We start from the raw sequence: 24,792 nt of genomic DNA on the forward strand, positions 1-24,792 counted from the left end.
TGTTGTGTTCAGGATATAGCCCTAGAGGTAGGATTGCTGGGTCAAAGAGTAAATGCAGCGGTAACCTGTTAGGATTTGTTAAATTCTTCTTTGGGGCGGCAGTGTTCCACATCCCCGCTGACAATGTGGGAGACGCCTGTCTCCCCACAGCCTTGACAAGCATGTGCTGCCAAATCTTTGGAGTTTTGTCAAGTGGATGTGTAAGAAAGGGCCTCTCATTGTATTTTTACCGTCACTTTTCTGCTACAACTTAAACAGGGCATGTGTTTCTGTCACTGTGTCCTGCTTCGGCTGAGGGTATGTGAAGGCAGCGCGGAGGAGGCGTCAGTGGGGCGGGGCCCCGGCGCGAGAACTGCCTGATGACCCACCGCACGGGCCCCGCTGTGGCCCCCGGTCACATGGCAAGAGCGGACGTTTCTCCTGGAAGAACCGAGATGAGTGAGGGAAACTGCAGAGGTAAAGTTCTGAAAGACATAAATTCTCAGCCAAACATCACACAGTTCTCTGGGAAATAGGACACTAGCAGTGAGGCAGCAGAAAAAATAGAAGAATCAGACCCAAAGTCATCAGATAAAGATACTGTCTATCTTTAGAACACAACAGTTCAATATACTTGAAAAAGAAAAGAATGGATTGAAAATGTGATGAACAAAAGCTATAAAAATCCAGCAAATTAGAAAAACAGTACTTAGAATTGAAAATCATAAATATTAACTAAAAATGGAATGTTTAGGTGCACATTTGATACAGATACGAAAATTAATGAACTGAAACGTAGATCTAAGGAAATTATCCAGAGTGAAGCAAAGATAGGTGAGGAATGGAAAAATAAGAAAAAGCAGCTGAGAACACAGAAGAATTCTACACGTTTGGTTAGAGTTTGAGAAGAAGGAACACAGAGTGGGGCGGAGGCAAAATCTGAAGAGATGGGACCCCAGGTCCAAAAAATCCAGTGGAGAGCAAGCAGGTAGCTACACGCCCACACCTTGGCGGACCACACAACCCCAAGGACAAAATACAAATCCCCTCTGGAGCACCGACACCGACACCCAAGCTCCCCAGCCAAGCCCAGAGCCAGGCCAACAGCGGGTCGGAGGGAGATGGGCATCCTCCTGCTGCCGGCCGAGCAGGAGCCCTGGGCGCTTCTGGCGGGGATGGGGCCTCTGGAAGGGGGCCCTGCCCGTGGGCCCCGTCCCAGGCCAAGCCCAGGAGACCTGACTCATCACCCCACAGCCGGTCCAGCTGGTTCTCAGGGGCCGTGCTGCCTCAGGCCACCCCGAGCTGCTCTTCCCATGCGGCTCCATACCCCCCCCCCCGAGTGCTCCCCCTCTCCACACTGACCCTGGTGAGGGCTGCACAGCTTTGAGCCGTTCCTGCCAGGAAGGCACCACCTGGCACGTGGGTCTTCTCCAGCACTCACCGTTCCCCATCAGGTCTGCTTGTTGCAAGCAGGAACCCGGCCCCTCTCGCCAAGCTGCCCACCGTCAACAGCTCAGACCAGCACTGCACCCCATCTACTCATCCCCACTCCTCCAGGCTCCAATACTCCAGGAACCTTTCTGAAAACTGAACCTGGAAATGAAAACGCTCACAGCTTATTATTGCTCATTTTCCTATCTAATTCAACAGCACAAACAACGAGAAACCACTAAAGAAAAGTATTTACTTTATGTGTTTAAAAAGAACCTTCTTAGGATGGCACCTGCAGAGGGAGGCACGCTGGTCTCCGCATCCCATTCACCAGAAAACATGTTGTGGTCATTTTCAGAGCCTGTGGGAGTCTGCTTGCAGGTGTGGCTCTGTCCCCAATGTCACTGATGCTCCCTTCCCTTCTTGGTACTTTTAAATCCTCGAGATGCACCCTGACCAAAACAGATAGTCGGTGGTATCCTGAAACAGAAAGACAGTCTTGTACTAAAACCACTGCTTTTGCCAACAAACGGCCCCATTCACCAGCAGTCCTGTGGGCTGCCTCCTTGTTCTGGCGCTCCCCTCTCCCCTACTCTGGGGAACATTCGGGATGCTGTCTCTGCCTCTGTCCAGACCCTCTGCTCCTTGGGCCCTGGGGCAGCTGGCTGGCCAGCCTCACACCTGCTTCGTGTGGGAGGCCCGCCCAGCTGCCCATGTGTACCTGCTGGGAGGACTCAGTGGAGAAGCCTGGCTCCTGCCCAGCCCTCCAGGGCTCGGGCCTCCTATGACCCACCATCTGGATGAAGCCCCAGCCACCCACTGGCAGCCAGGACTCACTGGCCAGGCAACGGCTGAGCAACCGTGCAAGGCAGCTGAGAGACGCAGGACCTCCTGCTGGTTTGGATTCACTGATGATACTTTTCCATTTACCCAATTTCCTCCCCACAAATTAGACTTAAAATCAACTTTAACCCAACTGAAGTACAGTGAGTACCAGACAGGCAGACTCACAGGTCAGACTTAAGGGATTATGACCAAGGCTCTTCCTGTCCCAGCTTAAGCCACGTGAAGAGGCGGTGCGGCTCGGCTCTGCTGCGCTGCAGGGGTCCCAGAAGCAGACAGAGCACAAGAAACCAAGTGTCCCAGGGAGGCAGGAATAGCCAGGCCCTCCTGCTGAGGCCAGCTCTGTGGCCACAGCAGCTTCTCTCAGTGCAGCAGCATTGAGCCTGCAACGCCCCCCAAAAGCACACGTTCAGAACTTGCTTCAGGAAGATGCCAGATGCTGACCTGTGGCTGTAGACCCGCCTCTCACTGGCGGGTTCTCGGGAGGGGGCTGTGTGTTCAGAGCAGATTTCCATGGTGCCCCGTTCAGATTGCTCCCCGTCCTGCCCCAGGGAGTCTGCTGACACTTGCATAGTGGCCCCGGGTGAGTTGAGGCTGTGGAAGAACAGGGGTGGGTGGCAGCCTGGCCTGGTGTCAGCTTTGGCATCCCTGGTCTTTCCCTAGAGGTAACTCCCAAGGAAAAGACTATCTTTCCTGGAATAAATATTTTATAACTATATTTTAGAAGTTAATTAGCAGGCAACAAGGAGGACTACAAGTTCATAAGCGAATGTTTACATGATAGGTGCCATGCTTTATAAATTCATGTGTAACAATTACACTGTCTTTTGAAAACAGTATTTTTATGGTGCAACATGGTAAATACCTACCAAGTGCCAGACATCCTTCTGTGACAGTTAGTGGAAATTTATTAAAATTAACTGCATGACATTGAGAGTTTCCTCCCTAATACCAATGACTTTATCTAACAATATAGGAATTTTCTCCTTAAAATAATCCTTTGGAATGGAAGGAGTTACACTGGAGGCCTTATAAAAATGCCCATATTCCAGTAGCTTCTCTTAATTTATTTTAAACAGCAAAGTCCTAACTGGGGAAAAGTTAGCTTGAAAAAGCTTTGATCAATGTATTTTTAGCTGATTATGAAAGTTCACCTGAAAGAATCAGTTAAAAAAAAGAGAAATATGGCACAGTAAGAATTATGCCAGAGGTACCCTGGCATGCACACATGCATGCTGATGAGCGAGAGGTAGTAACCGGTTTTGTTGTCAAGTTGGTAAACATGCAGAGACGGGACAAAACCAGAGGGCTTGCAGCCAGGGACCTATTCCCAGAGGCACACATGGCACTGTGAGGTGCCACTGTCCTGCTGGGGTGGAGGCGCATGTACAGCTGGGGAAGGGTGAGCACAGAGCAAGCCCTGGGAAGAAGCCTGTTGGTACCTGTTACTCCCCCAGCAGAGACCCGGAGCCAGGATCTCCCCTGCCTGCCTCCCTTTGGACCACCCCCTATTGGTTTAACCCCTTTTGGTGAGTAACTCCCGACTTGCCAGGGTTTCTACTGCCTGCAGCTAAATGTGGCATTAAGTGACACAGATGTTTGTCATTAAGTGACAAGGGACCAACACCTTAAACTTCACACACTCAGGGGGCTTCTCTAAATTCAAGGCTGCATCTGGCAGTGTAGGGCCACTCACCGCCCACCTACCCTCTGCTTTTCCTGGGTTTGTCGAACCGATAATCTGCAGGGTAGAGGTGCCGTCGCACCAGGTGATCCTTCCTGTCCCGGCTGGTCTTGAACTTGTCTGGGCAGCCTTCCACCAAGCACTGATACTGAGAGGGGAATGATGTCACCTCCATCCCGACCCTCACGCCCCCACACCCGGCAACCTGGCAGCCAGGGCGAGGAAGGTGCCCCCTGCCGAGCCGCGAACCCCCCCCTCCCCCCGGGAGCTGGGAGCGCGCCGAAGTCTCCGCGCTGCCTGCATTTGGTCACCTACCATGTCCTGTCTCTCGGACAGGACTTGGAACAGCGAGTCGTGCCACTCCAGGATGTGGGTGTCCAGCAGGTGTCCCGACGGGAAGGTCCGCTTACAAAAGGAACAGACGTTCCTGTGCAGTGTGTGGTAGTGGTGCTCATAGTCCTCCAGGGCATCGAACACCTGGCAGCAGCCGGCCACCTGGCAGGTGAACTCGGGCACTCTGCAAGGGAAACCGGCCCTGCGGAGAGGCGCGCGGCGCGCCGGCCACCGCCTCTCGCAACCCGACACAGCGCCCGCGCTCCCCGCTTTCCTTTGCAACCCGAATCCTCCGGTTCTAGGAACTGAACTTTCACACACCAGCTGGGCCGCGGCGGCCGGCCAGGGCTTGGGCGGGGGTCCGGGCAGAGGGCGCGGGGCAGCTCACCTGGGCCTCTCCGGGGCCGCGGCCACCTGCGTGAGCACGTCCTGGAGGTAAAGGTGCCGCTGCACGTCCCCGTCCTGCAGGACACGCGCGCCATGGGCGGGGCCGGCCCTGGCAGCCCCGCCCCGAGGCCCCGCCCCCGCCGCGGCCTCTCCCTCCCTCCGCTCACGCACCTCGAAGAGCTCGTGGTCTCGCGGGAAACGCACCAGGCGCGCCGCGAACCGGAAGGGCGCGGCCCCGGCCGCGGGGTCCCTCGCCACGGGCAGCGGCTCGGCCGCCCTGGGTGCCCCCGTCAGGCGGGAGTGCAGTGCGGGCGGCAGCTGCATCGCCCTGAGCGCCCGCCGCCCCGCAGCCTGTCGGGCCCCATCCGCTCGCCGGCCGGGGCGGGGCCGGACGTGACGTCGCGCTTCTTCCGGCGCCGTCGCGGGCCGCGCTCAGGGCTTCGCGGGCTTGGGCGCGCGCGCAGCGCCTGCGGTGAGTCTGGGCGGCGGGGGCGGCGGGCCGGGGCCTGAGCCTGGAGGGTGGCGCGGCCTTTCTGCGCTCCCCTCCGTTTTTCCGCGCTGCGCCACCGGCTCTGGGCCCACCCCGCTCGGGCTCAGGCCGGAGAGCGCCGGCGTTGCTGAGACCCAGAGCTGCGCGACCCCGGCCGCGGCCCGTGCGGGGAAGAGCCTGTGCCCCGGGGCAGAGCTGACCTTTGCGTTGCCCCGGCGGCGGTTCAGGTCCGAAAGTGGGACGTCCGGTGTCCCTTCCAAGCCCGGGTAGTCGAGGCTTCCTCCGGGGAGGGGCTCGCACCCTCCTCCCGTGCTCATTGGCAGCGCCCTGGCCCGCACCGCCTGTGCCTCCCGCCTGCAGAGCGGCAGCGGCCTCGGGACATTCTTGTCTCCAGACCAGTCACCAAACCTGAGCCGAAGTGGTCTTTGGACTATTCGTGTTTTACGGAAACCCGCCTTTGTTTAAAGCCCGGGGGTGGTTTCCTGTGGCCCCTCGCCTGTCGGCCCCGCACAGCACGCCTACTTCCCCACTTCACTCCACCCCCTCAGCTGCTGAGATGGACAGTACACCGCGCCAGGCACCCACGGTGCAGCGGTGAAGAGGTGAGAGGACGTCCCTGGCACCCTGCAGCCTGCAGCCTACAGGGGGCACAGACGTCCCACCGGTGGGACGGGTACATAACTAGAATGGTGCTGCCTGACCCCTCGGGCACAAGGGTGCTGGAGGCCAGCTGTGGGGTCGCTCACACACGGGCCTCCCCACTGCGCCTCCAGAATATTTCAGTATTGTGCTGGACGCGTGCGTACGGGCAACGGCTAGGAAAAGGGGATACTGTTTCTTTAAAAAATTAAAAATGTAATTTAAAACTTTGCATCACTTCACTGTGAACGTGAAGGTTTGTGGTTACGTAGCCAGTCATTTTTGTATAGAAGCAGAGCTCTGCACAGATCAGCTCTGTTTCTCATCTCACACTGTTCCGTCTCTGACAAGACACTGAAGGTACGATATTTTGCGAATTTTACAATAATGTGTTCCAAGCGAATTTGTACATCATCTTTGAGCCCTCAGCACTCACTCGCTTCCTAACTTGTTCATGGGGGGATGTGAAGCGGGTGCCAGAGCCTCCTCCCGCCTGGTGGCTCATACTCCGGGGAGGAGGTGAGCCCTGAGAAGTCTGTGTCTGTCCATTTCTGGTGACTAATAGAGGGGCGCGGGGGCATCACAAAGGTGAAGGGAGCTGTCGCAGGAAATGTTCCTCACAGTTGTCTTTAGTGGGAATGCAGTTGGCAGCTTTGGCCAGATGCTCATGTCAATGTTTAGCTTTGTGACCTCCTGCCCACTGTGTGCCGAGAGCTCCCTTCCAGTGACTGTGACAGCCCGAAGTCACCGCGGCACGTTTCCAGAGGTCCTGCTGGGAAGAGCCAGAGTTCTCGGCGGTGGTGGTTTCCAAGCCCACAAAGAACTGCAGGCTCTTGTATTGATGCCTGCGATGGGGGGACGTCTATGCTTTTATTTCTGCCACACGTGAAAGGTTTTGCAATCATAGTCTGTAAATACTCAGGATCTTTCTTCAGAAGAGCTCTCCACCTGCTTATGTCTGGTGGGGGGTGTTTTATTTTGCTGGTAGGTACCCCGCCACCTAGCCTCCCCAGGTGATCCTCAGTGCAGCCATGACAGGGCAGCCATGGTCCTTGGGAAACCTCACAGAACGTGGGTAAAGCTGGCTGCCCTTGGACTTGAAGGTTGGCAGTGGGGAAGTTCCGTGTTGTGTCTCCTGGTTGTTCGTGGTGCCTCTCCAGGGCCCTCTGAGTAGTCACGTAATGGGTAGTGTAGGAGGCTGTCAGTGTTCGGACACAGATCCACTCACTGTTCCTTTTGTAGAACCAGCTGTTTCTCTGGTAACAAGTCCAAAGGTGGTGGGCCACATCCAGTGACAGCCACAACGCTTGTTCCTGTCTTTCTGACCATTGGGCCCTTTGGCGTTTTGTAAGAACAAGCATATCTGACTTCCACAGCAGCTCTGGGGGGAGGACTGACCACTCACCTCTTTTTAGAAGGTTAGAGAGGGGGGACTGCTTGCACAGGCCCCCGCAGCCCAGTGTGGCCCAGTCAGGGTGCGTACTGGCTGGGATCCACGTGGGCTTGCTGGGGCACCTCCCCATGTGTGCACCGTCTCGTGCTTCCTGTCCTGCTTTTATCTTGGGCAGTACCCAGCTCTGGCCAGGATTTGATGTCTGTGTGCAGTTAAGTGTCACGATGTTTATGTGCAGAGCACCTGTTTTTTACTGTGCAGGAGTACGGTCTCACCTCAGTGAAGAGGTACATGTTAATATTCTGTAGTTAATTAGCACATTTGGGCTTATGTACGGCCTTCACTGCATGTTTGGTCTTCATTTGCGGCCTGTTTTCACTGGAGCTGATAGCACAGGTTAACCTTTTTTGGGTCACAGAGCCTTTGAGAATCTGTTGAAAGACCTCAGAAAATTCACAGAAGTGATTTTGCCTGATTTTCACGCTCTTGTGTAGGTATGTAAATGTTTCTGTGACGTGGTAAAGTTTCCTTGTGGTTACTTTTTGAATCTGCAGCTAATGGCCTATGTCTAACTCCCTTCCCGCTGGTACCCATGATGGTAACGGCTGGCAGGGCTACTCGTCAGCAGATGAGGCATCTCCGTGCAGGCTTCACCATTCCCTTGGTGGGCTCTCCATCACGGTTTTGACCTCAGAGGGGTATCTCATCTAATGGTGAAACCCTAGGACATCTGGTCAGTAGGGCTGGTAGAGCTGATGTGCAGCCCCAGCCCAATGCATGGGAGACAGGCAGCTGTCTTACCAAAACCGTCTCCACGGGCAGCCTGGCCTGGGCAGGAAGAGGGATGCCCTCAGTGCCAGAGTTCAGAAAGCACATAAACTGGGTGTGAGTACCCAGCAGCTGAGCCGTGGCAGGGGTGAGGACCAGGTGTGACCTCACAGTGGGAGTGGTGTGCTGGGCCCAGGCAGCGCCCGCGTGGATCCAGAAGCCCCAGGGGCCAGGACTGCTGTATCCCCACAGGCAGGACTGGCCGCTCCCTGCTGCCCAGGGCCACGGGTAGGAAGCCACTGGAGAAAGGAGGGCACAGGTCTGCAGGATCACACCCAGTCTGCACTCACTGCTCTGTGAACTGAGAACTGAGCCTGGAAACTGGCCCGAAAGGGAGACTCAGCAGTTGCCCAAAGGGAGAGTGCCCCAACATGAGCCCCTAGTCAGAAGTGACACCCCTCCAGCGAGCACCACCTGAAGGGCCTGGGAACCAACCAGATGGCCAGAGGCTGTGGCGTCTGAGCGGGTGTGTGGGCCGGGCTAGGCGTCGCCGTGAGTTGGCTTCTCAGAGACCTGACGGCAGAATCTGATCACTTCTACTCTTTTTTATTTTTACAGTTTTGTTTTTCTAAAGAGCTTCCTCTTAGCTTTGGGAAGCTATACTGTGATGTTGTAGAGCTGAAACTATGAGTGAGTTTCGGATCCACCACGATGTCAATGAGCTGCTTAGCTTGCTGCGTGTCCATGGAGGGGACGGGGCTGAGGTCTACATTGACCTGCTGCAGAAGAACAGGACCCCGTACGTCACAACCACTGTGTCTGCACACAGTGCCAAGGTGAGCGCCCTGTGCCCATGTGCTGAGCACAGGGCAAGGTGGGCTTCCCCCTGGGCTTCCTCCGCACAGAGCTCACCACCCGACCCGGTGGCCACAGCAGTGCCGTGCTGACGGCAGACACTTATGAAATGCTTCACACGGGCCAAGTGTGGTCAGCTCAGTCCTCTGTTGACTTGTCAGAGGCCCCACCCCCCTTGCACAGATGAGTAAGTGGGGGCTGTCAGCCCGCCCTGAGGACCTCCCTGTGTCCCGTGAGGAGGGAGACTGCTGTTTCTCTGATTAATATTCATTTCATGGCACAGATACTCTTCTGGATGGAAAAGGAGGCTCCTGGTATCAACCACGTGGAAATCTCTTGAAAGTAGAAATTTTTTCTTGTGGGGGGGACTTGGTGAAGGGGGGACCCTAGTAAACATAATGTTCTTCATGTAATTGTAGATGAATGATTAAAAAAAGTAGAAATTTTCCTTTATTCATATGCTATGTAATTCAAAATTACAGATATTTAGTAGAAGATAGTTTTGAAATCTGTCTTTGAAAATATGAAGTTTCAATTATTTAAACAGCCTAATAATGGCACAGGGTAATTAGAAAAACTCACGGAGCAGTTAGAGAGTTCTGGAGCACACAGTCAGCTCTTCATAAGAGGAGCATTAAAAGAGAACACACCGCAGAGCCTGTGCATGAGCGGCCCAGGGCGTGGCGTCCCTGGTGCGGCGGAGCGGGCCGCTGGTGGAGCACGGGGAGGCCGGTGGGAGAGGGTGGGCCCGGCAGCATTCTCATGCCCTTTCTCCGCTTAATTTCAGAGATGCAGTTAGGTAGCCTACCTGGTTGCACTATTTTTGTTTAGTGTTGAATTTTCTGGAGGGTTAAAGTCCTTAATTATTGTTGCTAAATCACTCATGTTTATGCTTTTGAGGTTAAAATAGCAGAATTTTCTCGTACTCCAGAAGACTTTCTAAAGAAATATGATGAGCTGAAATCTAAAAACACAAGAAATCTTGATCCACTGGTGTACCTGCTGTCAAAGCTCACAGAAGACAGAGAGGTGAGCAGAGGCGAGCTCCAGCCCGGGTTGGAAGGAAGGCGGGTTGAGGCGCGTTCTGACCACGTCATAGGAGCATAAGATTTGCTCAGCCGGGGCAGCAACTCGGTGTGCAATCCCCAGTGCTGCTTTCTGCCATTTGCCACATTGTGCTGACCTGTGGCACCCACCATGGGTCCCCTCCCTGCCTCACACATGTATATACATAGTCGGAGCAGCAGTAATCACTCTGGGGTGGGGACTTCATTCTTTTTTTTTTTTTATGTCCCTTCTCTGTGCTACACTGTTCTCCCCGTGATCCCCCACACCATGTATACTGAACATAATACCCCTCAGTCCCCTTCTCCTGCCCTCCCACACCCCTCCCCTTTGGTAACCACTAGTCCCTTCTTGGAGTCTCTGAGTCTGCTGCCATTTTGTTCCTTCAGTTTTGCCTCATTATTGTACTCCACAAATGAGGGGAATCATTTGGTATTTGTCTTTCTCCTCCTGGCTTATTTCACTGAACATAATGTCCTCCAGCTCCATCGATGTTGTTGCAACTGGTAAGATTTGTTTCTTTCTTATGGCTGAATAGTATTCCATTGTGTATATGTACCACATCTTCTTTATCCATTCATCTGCAGATGGACACTTAGGTTGCTTCTATATCTTGGCTACTGTAAAAAGTGCTACGATAAACATAGGGGTGCATATGTCTTTTTGAATCTGAGAAGTTGTATTCTTTGGGTATATTCCAAGGAGTGGGATTCCGGGGTCAAATGGTATTTCTATTTTTAGTTTTTTGAGGAACCTCCATATTACTTTCCAGAATGGTTGAACCAGCTTACATTCCCACCAGCAGTGTAGGAGGGTTCCCCTTTCTCCACATCCTCGCCAACATTTGTTGTTCTTAGTCGTTTCGATGCTGGCCATCCTTTGTGGTGTGAGGTGATATCTCATTGTGGTTTTAATTTGCATTTCCCTGATGATTAGTGATGTGGAGCATCTTTTCATGTGTCTGTTGGCCATCTGAATTTCTTCTTTGGAGAACTGTCTCTTCATATCCTCTGCCCATTTGTTAATTGCGTTATTTGCTTTTTGGGTGTTGAGGTGTGTAAGTTCTTTATATATTTTGGATGTTAACCCCTTGTCAGATATGCCATTTACAAATATATTCTCCCATACTGTAGGATGCCTTTTTGTTCTGCTGATAGTGTCCTTTGCTGTACAAGAACTTTTTAGTTTGATGTAGTCCCATGAGTTCATTTTTGCTTTTGTTTCCCTTGCCTGGGGAGATATGTTCATGAAGAAGTTACTCATGTTTATGTCCAAGGCATTTATGCCTATGTTTTTTTCTAAGAGTTTTATGGTTTCATGACTTACATTCAGGTCTTTGATCCATTTCGAGTTTACTTTTGTGTATGGCATTAAACGATAATCCAGTTTCATTCTCTTACATGTAGCTGCCCAGTTTTGCCAACACCAGCTGTTTAAGAGGCTGTCATTTCTCCGTTGTATGTCCATGGCTTCTTTATCATATATTAATTAACCATATATTGTTGGGTTTATATCAGGGCTCTCTAGTCTGTTCCATTGGTCTGTGGGTCTGTTCTTGTGCCAGTACCAAATCGTCTTGATTACTGTGGCTTTGTAGTAGAGCTTGAAGTTGGGGAGTATAATTCCCCCTGCTTTATTCTTCCTTCTCAGGATTGCTTTGGCTATTCGGGGTCTTTTGTGGTTCCATATGAATTTCAAAACTATTTGCTCTAGTTCATTGAAGAATGCTGTAGGTATTTTGATAGGGATTGCATTGAATTTATAGATTGCTTTAGGCAGGATGGCCATTTTGACAATATTAATTCTTCCTATCCATGAGCACAGGACGTGTCTCCATTTATTGGTATCTTCTTTAATTTCTCTCATGAGTGTCTTGTTTTCAGAGTATAAGTCTTTCACTTCCTTGGCTAGGTTTATTCCTAGGTATTTTATTCTTTTTGATGTAATTATGAATGGAATTGTTTTCCTGATTTCTCTCTCTGCTAGTTCATTGTTAGTGTATAGGAATGCCACAGCTTTCTGTGTATTAATTTTGTATCCTGCAACTTTGCTGAATTCTGATACCCTAGAAGTTTTGGAGTGGATTCTTTAGGGTTTTTTATGTACATTATCATGTCATCTGCAAATAGTGACAGTTTGACTTCTTCTTTACCGATCTGGTTGCCTTATATTTCTTTGTTTTGTCTGATTGCCGTGGCTAGGACCTCCAGTACTATGTTGAATAGAAGTGGGGAGAGTGGGCATCCTTGTCTTGTTCCCGATCTTAAAGAAAAAGCTTTCAGCTTCTCGCTGTTAAGTATAACGTTGGCTGTGGGTTTGTCATATGTGGCCTTTATTATGTTGAGGTACTTGCCCTCTATACCCATTTTGTTGAGAGTTCTTATCATGAATGGATGTTGAATTTTGTCAAATGCTTTTTCAGTATCTATGGAGATAATCATGTGGTTTTTATCCTTTTTGTTGATGTGGTGGATGATGTTGATGGATTTTCGAATGTTGTACCATCCTTGCATCCCTAGCATAAACCCTACTTGATCATGATGGATGATCTTTTTGATGTATTTTTGAATTCGGTTTGTTGATGTTTTGTTGAGTATTTTTGCATCTGTGTTCATCAGGGATATTGGTCTGTAATTTTCTTATTTTGTGGTCTCTTTGCCTGGTTTTGGTATTAGAGTGATGTTGGCCTCATAGAATGAGTTTGGAAGTATTCTGTCCTCTTCTATTTTTTGGAAAACTTTAAGGAGAATGGGTATTAGGTCTTTACTAAATGTTTGATAAAATTCAGCATTGAAGCCATCTGGTTGGGGACTTTATTCGTCATCATCAGTTTTAAATTCTGTATGTGTTACTTGTGATACTAAGAAGGTCTGTGGAGGCTGAAGGGCCTGGGGTGCCTGGCACATCCACAGCTCCTGCCCTCAAGGGCCAGAGCCTGCCTGGGGACAAGGGGTGCAGGCAGGTGCAGCTGACAAGTAGCCCTGGGGACAGATACAGGGTAGTCTTGCTGCAGCATAGAGCATAGGAAAGGCCGCACTGCAGGGGACAGACAGACTGCTGGGTGGCTGTGGATCCCCCTCTGGATTCAGGGAGGTGGCACCTTGCGGCAGGAAGCACTGGGGGACAACACTGCACTCGGGCCGCAGGAGCCCTCCTGTTGCCTCCGTGTGGTTGCTGGACACAAAAAAGGAAGAAGGGGGGCTGGCTGTGCCCACAGGTACATGGAAGTGCTGGCCTATGTGACACTGGGTTGTTTGTTTTCAGACTCTGCAATATTTACAACAGAATGCAAAGGAGAGGGCTGAGCTTGCCAGTGCTGCGGCCAGCAGCGCCACCAGCCTCAGCGCCCCTGCCGCGGCCTCCAAGATCTCCATGCAGGAGCTTGAGGAGCTGAGGAAGCAGCTCGGCAGCGTGGCTACGGGCTCCACATTGCAGCAGGTACTGGACCGTGCTGCCCACAGGCCCCACAGTCGTGTTGGCACGGGCACCAGTGGTATGGTCTCACCTCCATCTGTTCTGATGAATCTGAGCCTTGAGGGGCTGCGGCTTAGTCCTGAGCAGGACCCAGCTCTGTCCACACGACTCCTGCCCCAGAGTAGGTGACCCGTACCGGAGGCTGTGACTCACCCAGGGCAGTCATGTGCCTGCCGTGAGCCAGCTGTGTGGGCTGTGGCCAGCGCAAACCCAAATTCCCCATTTCCCTGGTAGCTGGACGGTCTGGCCATCTCCTCTCTCCTGTACTTGCTTCTCCTTCCTGCTAGTGGCTTGTCCTGCCCTTGTCTCCATTCGTGTCTTCATGTGGTACTCCCTCCCTGGCCACAAGGCCCCCTCAGAGCCGTGTCCCTGTGAGGTCCGAGTGCAGCGGCTCTGGCAGAGCCAGTGTGGTTGGGCGCCTCGCACCGCCAGCTCATGGGAGATGAGCCGATGTGTGTGCTCCTGCCACTCTCCTGCCCACCCATGGTGGTTCTCCTGGAGCTGGGCTGCCCCAGCCTGCCTGCTCGGCGCCTGGCGCTGGTCCCAGGTGTGTGGGGAGCTGGCCTCTGTGTGGCTTTTCAGTCTGTCCCCTGCCCTGGGGGCTCCCCCCACCGCCAGCTGTCTGTCCCTGGGGCCCTGGCCTCACTCTGCAGGTTGAGCACAGGGGTCCCCCAGGACCGGCCTGCTTGGTGTGGGAGCTGCCCATAGCCAGTGCTCCTGTTACCTGCAGGCCCCTGCTGGCCGAGGCCCTGAAGAGGGGCTGGTCCCTTCTGGCATGTCCCCAGCCCCTTGCACTGTGAAGGGTACAGACACTTGTTCCATTGCCGTGTGTGTGTGTGTGGAACCCATGTGTTGCTCAGTGATTGGCCTTTTTAGTGCCATGGATGTTAGTTTTAAGTATATTTTCTGGTCTATTTGTTTTTCAATGTGCTTACAGTCTCTGGAACTTACGAGAAAGATGCTTCGAGACAAGCAGAACAAAAAAAACTCAGGCCAGCGCCTGCCTGTCTTCCCATCGTGGGTGTATGAGAGGCCTGCACTGGTTGGAGATTTTCTGACCGGCTCAGGATTAAGCACGGACACAGCTGTGCCCATAGGTTTGTGATGTGTTTATTCCTCACACCTGGGGATTTTGTGGCACATCTCCCTGTGTGAAGATGCTGGTGGGTGGCAGGCTGTGTCGAATTCCTGTAGCAGACAGGCAGGTGACAATGACTCCCGGGCCAGCTGTCCCCTGTGGTCATGTGCGATGCCTGCTGGCCGCCGCCCTCCGCGTTCCTGTCCCTTTTACCAGTAGTGGAACTCCCCAGGGTCCTGGGCTGCGTCTCATCTGACTTCTGAGGAGAATGTGGGTTCTGGGGTGCTTCCCTCCCACAGGGATGCAAAACCACTGCAGAGTCCGGTGGATCGTGGGCATTAGGGGATGTGCGCATGTGCACCGTGGTAGCGTTCCACAAAGTGCGAGTGTTTTTGTAGACTGAAAGCAAGGACTCACCCATTAAGGACGTGGAGCACGTGCCACATCTTGGCCTCCTTCTAAGGGCCCACGCGTGATAGGGAGCTGCTGTGCAGCCTCCTTTCCTGCAGCCACACCTGGCCTCATGCAGAAACACACCCTGTTGAGTGACTGGACAGCGGGACTGTTGGCTTTCTGTGGCTGTGTCAGGTACCCCAAACTGCTGAAGTTCTCTTCGGAGTCAGGCCTCACTGAGCCTCATTTCATCTGGGGGTCGAGAGGAAGGGCTGTGGAATGTGGAGGCAGATGGGAGCTTTGGGGCAGCAGCAGGGTCATGGGTGTGTGCGGGACGGAGGCCCCAGTGCTGGGGTCCAGGGTGCCCAGGGCACCCTGGGCTGACAGGTGGGGCGCCTGAGGTCACTGGGGCCTCTTCAGCTCTGTCACAGTGGCTGGGGAGGTGTGCTACCTGTGGCCATGGACTTGACGTGTTGCCCTCCTGTTGTCAAGCTCAATGGGAAAAGGCAGGCATCTCCAAGTGCCGGACTCAGAACTGGACTGATGGGCAGGCAGCTCAGGCCTGAGGTGGGCGCAGGGGCTGGCTTTCCAGGAGAAGACGAGCTTGGGAGTGTTTGTGTGGAACAGTTCCTACCCAATGCAGAAGAACAGTGAACTGAGTAGAGTGCGCGCGCGCGCACACACGCACGCACACACACACACACACACTCTGCCGCCGCTGCCACCACCACCACTTACCTATCACCACGGGTGGCATGTGATGGACACTTAGTGCCACTAACTCTCTATAGCACCAGGCGGCTAGCTTGTGTCTGGGCTGCAGCCACATTGTAGGCTCTGGAGGTGGGTTCCGTGGGCATCTGTATGCCAAGTCCCCTGTTGTATGAACAGAGTTTACCCTGCTAGGCTTCTCCCAGCACCCCACCTCAGGGACAGCCACAGCTCAGCCTGGCATTTGCGTCAGCTGCACACCATGGGGACCCTAGTCTGCCCTCAGGTCAGCGTCCTCATCTGGACATGGGGACCCTGTGTCACTGTGGCCCTTGTCACGCCCTAGCCTGGCACCGCAGGTCCCTACAAGGGCATCTACCATGTGGCCATCTGGCTTCTCGCCTGTCACAGGCCTTTCCTGCCACTGTACTGTGCCTGCCCAGACCCCTGTGTCCTCAGCATGCTCATCTGGGGCCCTCCCCAGAGTGGAGGTGGGCTCTCCAATGCACAACGCCCTGCTCGAGGCCCTGCTCCTCCCTCTTGCCCTGGCTCTGGGGGGCTGTCCCTGTGTGCTGAGGGCCCCCACTGTCCCTTTGGTGCATGCTTCTTTCCTCCAGCTCTGTCTGCTCGGCTGGGCCGTGCTGTCCACAGCCAGGGGGCTTTGTGAATCTCATCACCCTCATCCATGTTCTCAACGTTGGGCCGTGTGGGTGCCATGTCTGTGCAGCAGCCCTTGCTGCGGTCTCTGAGCCTGGGCTCAGGCCCTGTGGCTGCTGCCTGCCTGGACGGGCCTCTCCCACGGGCTCTGCAGGCTCCTCCTCTGCTCTGGTTTCCAGGCACGGCCTTGTCTTTCCTAAGGAACCAAATGCCCCTACGTGATCCGGTCACATTCCCAGCACGTGTCTTCTGTTCTGGGCTCACGTGGCTCTGAATGCGTCCAATGGGCTCCTGATCTTCCCTTTGGTGTCCATGCTCTGCTTGGTGACTTGGGTACCTGCTCATCCAGCTCCCCTGCCTCTGCTCACCCCTCTGGGCCAGACTGTCCATCTGCTTGTCACGGGCTTGGGGCTCAGCAACTTCACAGAGCTTTCAGTGATGAAAGAATGTTCCCAATCTGCTGTGTTCAGTCCAGTGCCACCAGCCACATGGGGCTCCCGGACATTACATGTGGCTGCTGTGATTGAAGAATGGGTTTTTGGTTTTCTTTAGCATGACCCCGGTGGCCAGTGGCACTGTGCTGGGGCGTAGATGTGAGCCCCGAATCCTGCCCTGTCAGAGCTAGCTGTGCGATCCCCATGGCCCAGGGTGCTGTGGAGACCCAAGCAGGTTGGCTCGGCCTCCTGGCCCACCTTGTTGCTCAGTGTCCCCTTGCCCTGGAGTGCCCCCATGTCCCATGAGAGCTCAAGGCTGGCCATGCCACCTACTAGCTCCTTGTTCTCAGCCTGCCTCCTGCCAGCCTGGCCTGGGGCGCTCTTTTCTGCATGCAGGTGGGGGTGCTAGAAGGGAAAGGAGGGCCTGGCCTCTGGGGCCTTGGGTGCCCTGGCAGCCGGCCAGCTGGGAACTGCACCCTTGAGGCAGCTGGCACTGCTAGGTGGCTGCTCAGATTCCCAGGAATGGTGCCAGGGGTTGGAGACAGTTCCTGGGAGGCGCTCCAGCTGCTCCCCAAGTGGTGGGTCTGCTGGTCCTGGATGTGCTGGAGTCATGTGGAGAAGACAGAACTTGCAGTTGAGAGCTTAACTTTGAATCCTGAATGACTGTGGGTGGACGGGCGGCTGTGCTTGGAGCCTGTGTCCCGCCGTTAGCAGGCAGATGCACGATGCATGGGGCGTGGTGCCAGTGGGCTGTCAACCCAGAGTGTGCTGAGCAGCCAGGCCCAGCTTTTGGGTACCTTGGGGCTGATACAGGTGCGCCACAGCGTCTGTGTGGGGATAGTGCGGCCCCCGAGGCTGGGCGTGGGCATCTCAGACTGAGAGGCTGGGCTGGAGGCCTTCAGTGGGCAGCCCTGGACCAAGGCTGCCTCCTCAAGTCCCTGGGGTGGTTTTGAGGGAAGCATCTCACACTGTGTGTGATCAGAATTGGCGGCGTTTTGAAATTTTTAAGGAAGATCTCCTTTTATGCCGGAGTACCCCAGACTTACCAAGTAGTAATAAATGCCCCATGGACAAGTAGGAAGTGCATTATCACAGTCCAGACAGCCCATTGGGCTGTGTTTGCCTAGTGCTTTAAGGCTCCCCAGCCTGTGGGGTGCTGTTGGGGATCCATTGGTGTTCCAAGAGGATCAATCAGAGCCAAATGCATGAGTTAAGTTTTGTCCATAAGCATTTGAGGAAATTACTTGTGGGGAGCCAAGTGAGAGCATGGCTTGTTGGGGTGGCAGACATCAGGTGAAAGGTCTGCAGAGTAGGCAGCTCCGTGGGCAGGCAAGGCACGTGGCCAGCTGGTGTCTCGCCCACAGGCTCGCTGCCCCTGGCCTCCCAGGAGTCGGCTGTGGTGGAGGACCTCCTCTACGTGCTGGTGGGTGTGGACGGCAGATACATCACTGCCCAGGCCCTCTCTGGGCGGCAGAACCGGACCTTCCTCGTGGACCCCAACCTGGACCTGTCTATCCGGGAGCTGGTGAACAGGATCCTCCCGGTGGCTGCCAGCTACTCCACTGTGACCAGGTAGGCACCAGACTGGACCCAGTACTGGAGGCGGCCTGCCAGGTGCTCACACTTGCTGCTGGCGAAGGTCACCACATGCTCTTCTGAGGAGCATCCACCTTGTGACCCAGCCTCACTGCTGGAACATTTAGAGGGGCCTGAGGCCAAGCACAGGGAGCCTGTGTCCAGTCTCCCTTGGGGCATGGGGGCCTCGTCCCGCCTTCCCTGGGCTGCTCAGGGGCCCCTCCTTTCAGGTTCATTGAGGAGAAGTCTTCCTTCGAGTACGGGCAGGTGAACCACGCCTTGGCGGCGGCCATGCGAGCTCTGGTGAAGGAGTACCTGATCCTGGTCACACAACTGGAGCAGCTGCAGAGGCAAGGCCTCCTGTCCCTGCAGAAGCTCTGGTTCTACATCCAGCCGGCCATGCGCACCGTGGACATCCTGGCTGCCCTCGGTATGCTCCTGCCCGCGCCTGTGGGCCGTGGGGGCAGGTCCCTGCCGGAGTGGTGCATGCCGGGTGGGGCTGGGGCCTCCCGGGCTGGGGTGCAGGCTTCATCCTTACACCTGGGCCCTGGGCTTCTGAGACCAAAGCCTGTGTTGCTTCATGGTTTACTGATTTGCAGAAGGAAAACTAGTTCACTGGTAAACTTTATTAGCAGCTATCACCTTAAAGTTTGAGTATAGCCCAAAAAAGAAGCGCCTGTCCCTGTAAGGTGGAGGCTGGAGGGGGACAGAGTGTTCCGGTCTGTCGTAACGCACCACCTCCTTGCAGCCACCTCAGTGGACAAAGGCGAGTGTGTAGGAGGGTCAACACTGAGCCTCCTCCACGACCGGAGCTTCAGCTACACGGGTGACAGCCAGGCGCAGGAGCTGTGCCTGTACCTCACCAAGGCTGCCAGCGTGCCCTACTTCGAGATCCTGGAGAAGTGGATCTACAGGGGCATCATCGACGACCCTTACAGGTAGGGCTGGAGAGGCGGGGATGCACCCCTGAGCTGCTCTGCGGCTGCCTCCCGCTCGGCGGCAGGGGGCAGTCGCCTCCCTCGCGTGGACTCGGCCCACAGCCCCATGCGTCTGGGCTCAGCAGGAGGTACCTGGACACGTGAAATGGGGGGTGTTGGCTCACAGAGAATCAATTCTATTGTGTTAAGATGTATTCGTCACATGTTTGAGAGCTACATCTGTGGTCTAGACACTGTTTCTCCAAGTGACCCACCTGTAGCGGGAGGGTGTCTCGTTCCCACTGTGTGGTGGGGTTTTGACCTGGGTGAGTCCGAGGCAGGGCTGTGTGTGGCCTTGTTCACCATGGGAAGGAACCAGGTGAGGGGACCAGCTTCCCGCCCCACCCCTGAATCCTGAGCTCAGATTGGCACCTGCCCCGAGGCGAGGCTGGCAGGGCCGCCTTCGCCCCTTGAGAAGGACTCTGGGCAGCTGCCCTTGAGGTGGCACACTGTGCCGTGACCAGCGCCTGCCGCTTTCCAGCGAGTTCATGGTGGAGGAGCACGAGCTGCAGAAGGAGAAAATCCAGGAGGACTACAACGACAAGTACTGGGACCGGAGGTACACCGTGGTGCAGCGGCACATCCCGTCCTTCCTGCAGAAGATGGCCGGCAAGGTGCTGAGCACCGGTGAGGCGCCTGCCCCCGCCCAGCGCCCCGCTGCCCGTGCTCGTTCCCCGGCCCTGGGAGGGAGCCTCGTGCACCTTCTCTTCCTCTCTACTAGTTAGTTTTAGGGCCCTGCTGCCACTTAAAGGAGAGCTGCTTCTCAGTCTGCACCTCTGACTCCAGACGTGGGGGTTTCCATGCCAACGTCCAGTTCTCCAGGTCTTGGGACCCCAGCTGGGTGCCCTCCTAGTGCCCTCAGTCCTGACACTGACTGCCCATCACCAGTATTGGGTCTCCAGGCCACTGTCTGACGTGGCTGCACCCTGGGGGTTCCCATGACTCCTCTAGGGTTCAGCAGTCTGCTAGGAGGGCTCGCAGAACTCTGGGGCATGCTTGCCGACTAGATCACCAGTTATTACAGAGGATGCGATGGAGGATGCAGACAAACAGGCCCGGGCCCAGGAGCTTCTGCCAGGTGGACTTGGGGAGCCCCACCCTCCCCGTGTGGGGTGCCCACCACCTGGACGCTCCCAACCCTCCCTTTAGGGTTCTGTGGAGGCTCTGAGATGAGGCAGTAACGTTGAGTCAACCCTTGGGCACTGGGGGTTCTGACTGCACCCCTCCCCTCCCCCATGTTGGGGGTGGGGCGCTCAGTGTGGTTGGTCCCTGGTGATCATCCCTGTCCCACCTTCCCGTCCTGAAGGGGCTCAGGAGTAACCAGATTCCAAGGGTGTAGGAGCTCCAGGCCAGGGGCCAGGGACAGAGTTGTATCACAAGGCACCTGTCACCACGGGAGGGCAAATGGGACTCAGGCCCTATGGGCTGGCAGTGCTTTGGAGCAGAGGGTTTGAAGACCGGGCCTTGGCTCAGGGGGCTAAGTCAGTCTGTGCCCAGGGCTCCTGGGGGTGGTCTCTGCTCCAGGTCAGAGAGATGCAGGCATGAGGAGCCCCTGTGGTGCGGGCGGTCTAGTCTGTCCCGTCTGTTCTCTCAGGCCTGTGATTTGTCACATGTACGACCTGCTTTCCTACCCCTCTTCTCAGGAAAATACCTGAATGTGGTCAGAGAGTGCGGTCACGACGTCACCTGCCCAGTGGCCAAGGAGGTCATCTACACTTTGAAGGAGCGAGCGTACGTCGAGCAAATCGAGAAGGCTTTCAGCTACGCCAGCAAGGTCCTGCTGGACTTCCTGCTGGAGGAGAGGGAGCTCGTGGCTCACCTGAGGTGCGCTCTGCCTGGGGCTGCTGCCTCTGCTTGGTGCGTGTTGCCCACGGTGTGTTCAGCCAGCAGTTCTGGTGTTTGCGGAACGGGGGCTGCTGCCAGGGCGTCCCCCTGAGCACTGGTGCACAGGAACCTCCCATGCGGGTCCTCACTCTGCGATCAGTCATGCTGCCCTCAGGCCCGAGGGGTGTAGTCTGCCTGCCCCCTGGGCTGAGGCTCAGCTCCCAGCCCTGCCCCGTCCCCGGAGGGCCGCCTGAATGCTCTCTTTGCTCACTTTAAACTGCTGCTCGCCCTCTGCCCTTTTTTTTTTCTTCTTCTTCTGTATTTGTTTTTCTCCACTATTAAGTTTGTGAGATTCAAGTTGTTGCAGGTAACAGTGGTTTCCTCATTTTCATTGCAATGTAATATTCCACTCTTATATACCATAATTCACCTGACCATTCTATTCTTAGGGGCATTTGGGTAGTTTAGAGTTTGGGGCTATTTACCCAGGAGCAGAATTGCTTGGTCATGGAGCAGCAGACATTCAGCTTTTGTAAATGAGATGAAACATCTTTCCGAAATTATTTTATCATACACCTCCCACTGCCAGTGTGTGAGACTCTAGTGGCAGAGCCATCTTCTTAGAATGTACATCAGACAAAAGCCTTTGATGACTCTCTGCAGCTTTTAGAATAAAGTCCAAACTAACTTACGTGCCGCTTGGCCTCCACTGGCCTCTTGTGCCCTGCTTTCTGCTATTCTCTCTTCCTCATGACTCTTGGGCTACATTTCTTGAATGTACCACATGTTTGCCTGTTTACAGGCCTTCCATGCACCGTACCCTCTCCCTGGAAGGCTACACCCTCCATTCATTGCTAGCTAATTTCTACATCCCCCCATAACTCAGCTCAAATGCCACATCGTAAAGATGGCTTGCCCAACGTCCCTCCCCAGCCAAATTAGCTCCCCTGAGGTTATTCTCCTACCCCCTTATTCTTTTTTTTTTGAGAGGGCATCTCTCGTATTTATTGATCAAATGGTTGTTAACAACAATTAAATTCTGTATAGAGGACTCAATGCATAATCATTAATCAACCCCGAGCCTAATTCTCAACAGTCTCCAATCTTCTGAAGCATAACGAACAAGTTCTTACATAGCGAGTAAGTTCTTACATGGTGAACAGTGCAAGTCGCCCTCTGCCCTTTTAAAAATGTCTTTGGTACAAGCGCTGCCGCGTGGGGGTGCCCAGTACTTCGTCTCCACACCCCGCGCCTTGGCAGTGCCTGGGAGCCGCGCTGACCTCCACCCCCCCTGTCCTGCACGCAGGTCCATCAAACGCTACTTCCTGATGGACCAGGGGGACTTCTTCGTGCATTTCATGGACCTCACTGAGGAGGAGCTGAAGAAGCCCGTGGACAGCATCGCTCCCCCACGCCTGGAGGCGCTCCTGGAACTGGCCCTGCGCATGAGCACCGCCAACACAGACCCCTTCAAGGATGACCTCACGGTAGGGCCACCCCAGACGGCAGCCTGCCAGCGTGACTTATGTGGCTTCCGCCCACGGGCCTGCTGCTTGCGTAAAGGTTAAATCCCCAGGGATTCAGGTGTGGACTTGCCCATGCTCTTCCTCTGTACCCCTCGGGGTATTTTTAAAACAAGTCTCTGCACTTTTTGTTCTCTTATGAATGAAAGTGATTACTTTTTTAAATGAAGCTCATCAGTAGGTGTTCAGTTTTTTAAGCCAGCCTCCCCGACTTAGAGTCCCTGTTGGGAGGAACCAGCTCAGTCCTGGGTCTGGGTTTCTAGCTTGGGTGTGGGGTTGGTGGGTGTCAAGCCCTGACGCTTTTTTATTTCCCTTTCGCCAAGATTGACCTGATGCCTCACGACCTCATCACTCAGCTTCTCCGGGTTCTGGCCATCGAGACCAAGCAGGAGAAGGCGATGGTCCAGGCTGAGCCCACTGAGCTCACGCTGAGTGGTCTGGAGGCCTTTTCTTTTGACTATGTAGTCAAGTGGCCCTTGTCGCTGATCATTAACCGGTGAGTGTTGATCCCCGAGCACCAGCTTCAGATGTTTATTCTGGTTTGCCAGGAACAGAGACTTGTGCCCACCCAGTCACTGCCTCATCCTGCGGGGCACTTGGGGCAGTTCTTCCCGTCTTTCTGTGCACAGTAGGGGTCGCCAGCTGCCTGGAGGCTGGGTGCAGAACTGTGTGTCAGCGACCCCGAAGTGCTGTCTGCTTGCACCCAGAGCTTCCCTCAGCCATGCAGGGGCCCAAGTCCCATGTGCCTTTCCCTGTTGTAGGAAAGCCCTGACTCGCTACCAGATGCTCTTCAGGCACATGTTCTACTGCAAGCACGTGGAGCGCCAGCTGTGCAGTGTGTGGATCAGCAACAAAGCTGCCAAGCAGCGCCCCCTGCGCTCAGCCAAGTGGTACGTGTCTCGGCTCGCTCTTGGCCCTAGCAGAGTGGGTCTCCTCTTCACTCATGGCCGCCGCACCGTGGTCAGGTGTGTGTTCCGCCTAGGTCCAACAGTGCGCTTTGTGTTGCACAGCAGCGCGGGGCCATCACCCACCACATGGGACGCTGGCTCCATGCCCGACCCCCCGTGCAGGCCTGCAGGCTGGTCACGCCTGAGCACCAGCCCTTAAGGACCTGGTGCTGCCTCAGGTGGTCCCTACCAGTGCCTGCAGAGCCACATGGCGGTAAAGTGGATGTGTGGGCACCATAAGCAGGGCGCGTCAAGGAAGCCTCAGGACACGCCCAAGGTACACATGTGCCATCTGCATCTCTTGCCCACCAGGCTTGCTGGCGCCTTCACTCTGCAGCAACGCATGCTGAACTTTGTCCAGAACATCCAGTACTACACAGCCTTCGAGGTGATGGAGCCCACCTGGCACACCCTCGAGAAAAGCCTGAAGTCCGTGAGTCTTGGACCCGTGGCGCAGGGTGTCAGCAGGCGCTGCCAGCAGGGCACGTTCCATGGAGGGTCCAGGGACCAGCGGGTCAGGTGTTGGGAGATGGCAGCGGCAAGCTGTCCCAAAGCTGGAGACGGCTTTCAGAGCCTTGGGGAGCCTGTCCCCTCAGCTCGGGCTCCATGCCGCGGGGAGCATGAGCGAGTGGGGGACCTGAGGGGTTGTGCCAGAGGAGGGCGTGGTTGCCAGGCTCCCAGCCACCAGTGCGGCTCGTTTGGGCTCTGGGCCCATCAGCCAGAAGGCTCGCCTGTCACCAGACTCCAGAGGCAGAAAGTGGCCACTGGCAGAATTTCCTGTTGCATTCTGTCTTCTATGGCCCAAATCTGGGACCTGTCTGGGGACCATGTTCAGTATTTTCTTCTAGTGGAATTTTGAAGCTTTCCCCCAAAAGACCACAGGATCACTTAAAAAAGAAAATTGAACAGAAGTGTGCCAAGCCCACGGGCCTGGCCGTGGGGCCTGATCTGAGCAGGGTCCCCTCTGCCAGGCCCGGAACATTGATGACGTGCTGGCACACCACACGGGCTTCCTGGACAGCTGCCTGAAGGACTGCATGCTCACCAACCCCGAGCTGCTGCGCGCCTTCTCCAAGCTCATGTCCGTGTGCGTCATGTTCACCAACTGCATGCAGGTGTGCAGCGCCAGGCCGGCAGCCAAGGGACCCTGTCTGCTGGTTCTGACGTGGGGCTCTGTTGTCAGAGCTTGGGTTAGCGTTAGGGCATGTTGCTTGCAGTGCTCAAATACAAGAACACAAAATAAACATGGGGGAAGAGGTGGTGACACAGGTCTGCTAGGGCTGGAGGGCACTGGGGAGGGCCTGAGGGCAACAGGAGAGCCCGTGCTGTGGC

At 55.0% G+C, this 24,792-nt stretch overlaps 2 protein-coding genes across 11 annotated transcripts in view; one reads left to right on the plus strand and one right to left on the minus strand.

Annotated features, from left to right (window-relative positions):
• ZNF511 (zinc finger protein 511) lies at positions 1 to 5,021 on the minus strand. 7 transcript variants are annotated; one of them, XR_005059388.2, is made up of 8 exons: positions 4,829 to 5,021; positions 4,659 to 4,732; positions 4,253 to 4,472; positions 3,961 to 4,085; positions 2,698 to 2,847; positions 2,422 to 2,507; positions 1,667 to 1,890; positions 1 to 420 (listed from the first exon to the last, which is right to left on the minus strand). XR_005059388.2 is itself a non-coding variant. In XM_073240084.1 (7 exons), coding segments are annotated over exons 1-7 (792 nt in total). In that variant the 5' UTR covers positions 4,982 to 5,021; the 3' UTR covers positions 1,650 to 1,888. The 7 variants fall into 7 exon arrangements, 6 of the variants coding, with proteins under 6 accessions (XP_073096185.1, XP_036867228.1, XP_036867230.1 ...); XM_073240084.1 differs by lacking the exon at positions 1 to 420 and having other exon boundaries at positions 1,650 to 1,890; positions 4,253 to 4,454; XM_037011333.2 differs by lacking the exon at positions 1 to 420 and having other exon boundaries at positions 1,650 to 1,890.
• The window catches only part of TUBGCP2 (tubulin gamma complex component 2), a 21,322-nt gene continuing 1,522 nt past the window's right edge, over positions 4,993 to 24,792 (plus strand). Inside the window, exons 1-15 of one of the 4 annotated variants that reach the window (XM_037011326.2) lie at positions 4,993 to 5,129; positions 8,566 to 8,783; positions 9,703 to 9,831; positions 13,132 to 13,305; positions 14,279 to 14,438; positions 17,979 to 18,186; positions 18,420 to 18,619; positions 18,938 to 19,127; positions 19,648 to 19,793; positions 20,810 to 20,990; positions 22,297 to 22,477; positions 22,837 to 23,009; positions 23,275 to 23,403; positions 23,773 to 23,893; positions 24,432 to 24,575. In XM_037011326.2, the coding sequence (XP_036867221.1) occupies positions 8,634 to 8,783; positions 9,703 to 9,831; positions 13,132 to 13,305; positions 14,279 to 14,438; positions 17,979 to 18,186; positions 18,420 to 18,619; positions 18,938 to 19,127; positions 19,648 to 19,793; positions 20,810 to 20,990; positions 22,297 to 22,477; positions 22,837 to 23,009; positions 23,275 to 23,403; positions 23,773 to 23,893; positions 24,432 to 24,575 (2,286 nt within the window). In that variant the 5' untranslated portion in view covers positions 4,993 to 5,129; positions 8,566 to 8,633. Of the gene's footprint in view, positions 5,130 to 5,149; positions 5,750 to 8,565; positions 8,784 to 9,085; positions 9,145 to 9,702; positions 9,832 to 13,131; positions 13,306 to 14,278; positions 14,439 to 17,978; positions 18,187 to 18,419; positions 18,620 to 18,937; positions 19,128 to 19,647; positions 19,794 to 20,809; positions 20,991 to 22,296; positions 22,478 to 22,836; positions 23,010 to 23,274; positions 23,404 to 23,772; positions 23,894 to 24,431; positions 24,576 to 24,792 lie in introns of those variants that run through there. The other 3 variants (XM_017657671.3, XM_017657672.3, XM_017657674.3) reach the window with 3 other exon arrangements.

This window comes from Manis javanica, chromosome 7, assembly GCF_040802235.1.
Source record: "Manis javanica isolate MJ-LG chromosome 7, MJ_LKY, whole genome shotgun sequence".
In the NCBI taxonomy this organism is placed as follows: Eukaryota; Metazoa; Chordata; class Mammalia; order Pholidota; family Manidae; genus Manis; species Manis javanica.

Excerpts from the sequence above, each read along its gene's own strand:
- ZNF511 (XM_037011333.2), bottom strand. The coding sequence starts at position 4,981 with ATGCAGCTGCCGCCCGCACTGCACTCCCGCCTGACGGGGGCACCCAGG. Across the intron at positions 4,733-4,828 it reads GAGACCACGAGCTCTTCGAG|GACGGGGACGTGCAGCGGCA; the intron begins GTGCGTGAGCGG and ends CGTGTCCTGCAG. Across the intron at positions 2,848-3,960 it reads AAACCCAGGAAAAGCAGAGG|CCTCAACTCACCCGGGGCCA; the intron begins GTAGGTGGGCGG and ends GTTCTTCCACAG.